General features: G+C 42.0%; 1 protein-coding gene across 1 annotated transcript in view; it reads right to left on the bottom strand.

The window, feature by feature from the left end:
• Positions 1-4,387, bottom strand: part of il16 (interleukin 16) — a 19,748-nt gene that overhangs the window by 939 nt on the left and 14,422 nt on the right. The window contains exons 18-22 of the mRNA XM_010769809.1: positions 3,891-4,050; positions 3,559-3,660; positions 2,449-2,680; positions 1,080-1,208; positions 63-67 (exon numbers count right to left, since the gene is read on the bottom strand). Coding sequence (XP_010768111.1) covers positions 63-67; positions 1,080-1,208; positions 2,449-2,680; positions 3,559-3,660; positions 3,891-4,050 — 628 coding nt within the window. The remainder of the gene's footprint in view (positions 1-62; positions 68-1,079; positions 1,209-2,448; positions 2,681-3,558; positions 3,661-3,890; positions 4,051-4,387) is intronic.

Genomic DNA, 4,387 nt, shown 5'->3' with positions numbered 1-4,387 from the left:
TTTTCCGATTGTGTACTTTCAAATTCTAGCGCACTCGAGCTGGTTTCTCCAAAATGACCTACCCCACCTTTGATAGGGATGAGAATACAATAGAGTGTTACCTACAACTGCCAACAATGCTTCAAAGAGCATCTAGGTGGTACGGGATGTGTCCCTGGATAAATGACAATGGCTGTGGTAATCTCAAACGTGTATGGGAAAATGACCTGTCACTTACAATTGACGAAAAAACAAGAGAGGAAATGATATCTAATTCTGAAAAATACATAAGGGAAGCTAGAGGCAAATTCAGTATAAAATAATTCAAAGATATTATTATACTCCGTCAAGACTACACAGAATGGGCCTGATTAAGGAGGATTTATGTTGGAGATGTGCGAAGAACGTGGCACGTATATGCATGCATTTTGGGAATGTTCGAAGGTTTGTCCCTTGTGGAGGAGTGTTCTGGACTCTATGGGAAAATGGTTGAAATGTCTCCTTGGAGACGGTGACCCCGCATCTGAATAAATGTGCATTTAGAATGTTAAGGGCTGGCTTAATAACGTGTGCGCGGATAATTTTAAGATGTTGGAAGGATCCCCAAACTCCTACACTGAATATGTGGAGGGTTCAAATGATGGAGACTGCTGCATGTGAAAAGATGCTGGGAAGGTTGCATGTTCAAAGTGGCGTGGGTAATGAACAATGGGATAGTTTCAGTAGATACATGTCTGGGGAAGGTGGAACCGTTTGAAGACACTAAGAAGTGGATGTGGGACACTCACAATATCATGCACTAATGTGCGCTGCTATGATTGGATGTTTTACTTTGATGTATGGATACTTGTCAATGCCTGTTTTTACCTGCCTGTTTTTATTATTTCTTTGGTACTGTTTTTTCTCTGAGTCCTGTATATGATGTTGGATGTTTGTGCTTAAAATCCAATAAAATGTTGAATTACAAAAAAAAAGAAGTGCATGATAGGAGACCTTTAAAAAAAGAACCCGTTTTTAAACCCCAGATGTTTTCTTCTGAGTAAATGTGAAGTGGTTTCATTGTTACTATAATATTATAATGTCAGCATTATATTGTGTACCTGCAAAGATCCTGTTGATGACTAAAGGTCTGTCTCCATGGATGGAGCCCCTGCCCCCCTCCAGAGTGAAGCCCACTCCTGCAGCTCCTTTCTGCAGCTCCACAGTCAGCGGAGCGGAGTGGAGGACCACTGCAACACACACACCACACACACCCCATCAACAACAAGGACAGATGTAGCCTGCATACCTTCATTCCACAGCTGAAAACATCAAAGTTAAACGGAGAGTTTGGATGTTTGGGTCTAGAGTTGTATGAGTAAAATAAATAGTAGCCTGGCTAAATTGGCACATTCAATGCATATTCAAGTGATATAAAGCCCTATATAAAAGAGTAATCCTTTTAGTGTACTCTTGTGTATGCCCTCTTCAAATACACCAACATACATTAACAAAAACGATTATTTAGCTTTGCAGTAGTTCAGATTTACCGAATAAACCAGCTGATCAGGGTGGCAGACCTCTCCCCTGATCTGTGATGTCAAATCTCTCATCATCCCAATGGAGGCTGTTGTCTTTGGTCAGAAAGGCTTTTTGATAGTGAAAATATATCTCAAAATAGAGATTTCACCTAAACAGATTTTGTAAGGGTTCTAAAATACCGTATGTTTGTCCAAAGCAGGTCAAATTCCTAGTATGTGCAAACCTACCTGCCAATAAACCTGTTTCTGATTTCTGATTCTGATTTCTGATTCTGACATTGTTTTGACCTCCATTGTGTAAATGGGGATTATATAATAAAAGTAATAATAATAAGGCTGTATTTGTATAGCGCTTTGGATGCAGCTCAAAGTGCTTTAACAATAGTACACACAACACAATTAAACCGAAACCAGAAATTCAATTCAGGTCAAACTTGAAAACATTTGAACATACATGCAGCAAATGAACATGATATGTGATATCATGGAGTACAAGGAGTTCAAATAGGCTAGAGAATAAAGGCTAACCTAGAAAGATTATTGTTTTCAACTATCGTTGAAAAATGTCCACTGAGTTTGCTTCCCTGAAATATCTTGGTTGGATGCGTAGTGGAAAAAGCTGCTTCACCCATTTGATTTGAGGAGATAGGTGTATATAAAAAGCCTGCTGCTTGGGACATAAAAGGACAGAGAATCAGGGAGAGGAGACGGACCAGACCATTAGCACAGTAAACCAGTAAAAGGATTTTGAAATATACAGGGAACCAATGCAGTGTAGCTAAAACAGAAGTAATGTGCTCTCTTTTTTTGATGTAGCAATTTACTTGTCTTCTGCACTCTATAAAAGCTCGGCTAGCTCTCTGTATAAGCGCCCTTTAATAAGAGGTGTAATTGATCTCATAGGCCACTACCTTGGAGAGGCTCACTCTCTGGGAGCTGTAGGACTCACCTGCAGGGTGGAGGTCTTCCGTCCTGCAGCCGTCCCCCTCGGCCCCCCCCTCCTCCGCCCTCTTGCAGACCACCACCACAGCCAGCGGCAGATTGCGGGCCTGCCGCAGAGCACTGGTGGCATCAGTGTGTGTGACACCGCGCAGTGTGTGTCCGTTTATGGACAGCACCTCGTCTCCTCTCTGGATGGTTCCCTCCTGAGCCGCCAAGCCACTGGGGAACACTTTGTGGACCTGGACAGAACACACTCAATCTCACACACACTAGCTGATCCCAGAGTGTGTGCACGGTCTGTACAGTGGCAGACAGTTCAACCAAATCCCTTGATGCACATCTCAGAATTAAGTCTTGTGACAGAACAAATATTTCCACTGACCTGCAGGAACCTTGACCTTGCTCAATTTAACGCATGGCTTCCTCTGTGTATGTATCTGAGGTAAATATGTAATATAGTATCTTGAATACAAACTAACTCTTTGGTGGACACATAAAACACACAAGGCAGTGAATTTCAGTCCAATCATAATGTTTCTTTATATAATATGCAAGTCAAATTCTACTACATATCTACATGAACAGTTATACAATACATTCTATAATTATAAAGAACGTTTCTATAGTCCCTCTCATTATACTCAGATTCTGTTTATGCACATTTTGTTGGGATTGGTGTGATAGTAAAATGTTGTATTATTTTTGATAAAAAGTTAGGAGCACCTCTGTATATATACATCTATCTGAGCTGAGAAACTTTTTTGTGAGGACCCAAAGCTCCTTAAATGTGCATTTTACCAAGAGTACAAGCAATATGGCACCACTATTAAAAACATTGGGAATAAGAAGGCACTCAAAACCCACTTAGTATTTGATGTTGGATTGTGATGCCATCTACTGGCCATTACAGGAAACACTATCATATGAAGTAGAGTCAGGAATGATGCTCTCCTCGACTCTCAGCCAGCTATTCACAGGCAGTCTGACCTGTGTGTGTGTGTGTGTGTGTGTGTGTGTGTGTGTGTGTGTGTGTGTGTGTGTGTGTGTGTGTGTGTGTGTGTGTGTGTGTGTGTGTGTGTGTGTGTGTGTGTGTGTGTGTGTGTGTAGTGCTGCTTACTGTCAGAGCCTTGCTCTCCAGGTCGGACCCCCCTGCGATGCTGAAGCCCAGCCCGGCCCCCTCCTCTTTATGCAGAATCACCACATGGATGTCCACCAGTTGCTGTGGAGACAGACAGTTCATTTGTTCTCTTTATTATTGCTCACAATAAACATCATCACTGTTTGCATCAACATGACCACAGTGACCTGCTGTGAGTGTATTTATGTAATGGGTTTATAATCAGATTGGATTAGAAGGTAATTCATATTTATTATTATATTATCAGTTTTATAAGCTGTCTTTAAAATATGGTGCAACTGGAAAGGTCTGAGATGTGTTCATTGTTTTACCTTCAGCGTGTCTTGGTCCAGAGCTTTGACTTCCTTGATCATCCTCTGTATTTCCTGTGAGGGGATGGCTGAGATGACAGAGTGAGCAGAGGAGCCTTCTGCCTCGTCATGGTGTCCCCCCTCCCCTCGCTCAATGGTACACTCCCTAAGTATGGCCAAGCTGTGTTTAAAATGAAGACACACACACTGTTACACACTTCTGAGCACTGCACGCCTGCACGTACCTCATACTGTACATTCCACCCCTGGCAGCTCTGTGAGTTCTGTTAATTACAACCTGCTTCTCTGGTGAAACAGGAAGTTGTTGTTTTTTTCAACAAAATGAACCACTTCCTTATGAATATAAAACAGGCACAGTATGCATTCTGGGGCGAGTCTCTGTTTGACTAATACAGTCTATGGTAATAATAAACTGCGAGTGTGTGTGTGAGTGTGTGTGTGAGTGTGTGTGTGTGTGTGTGTGTGTGTGTGTGTGTGTGTGGGGGGGGGTGTGTGTT

The sequence above is a fragment of the Notothenia coriiceps genome, unplaced genomic scaffold (genome assembly GCF_000735185.1).
Source record: "Notothenia coriiceps isolate Sejong01 unplaced genomic scaffold, NC01 NC01_scaffold00007822, whole genome shotgun sequence".
In the NCBI taxonomy this organism is placed as follows: domain Eukaryota; kingdom Metazoa; phylum Chordata; class Actinopteri; order Perciformes; family Nototheniidae; genus Notothenia; species Notothenia coriiceps.
This window is presented reverse-complemented; position numbering and strand designations above follow the sequence as displayed.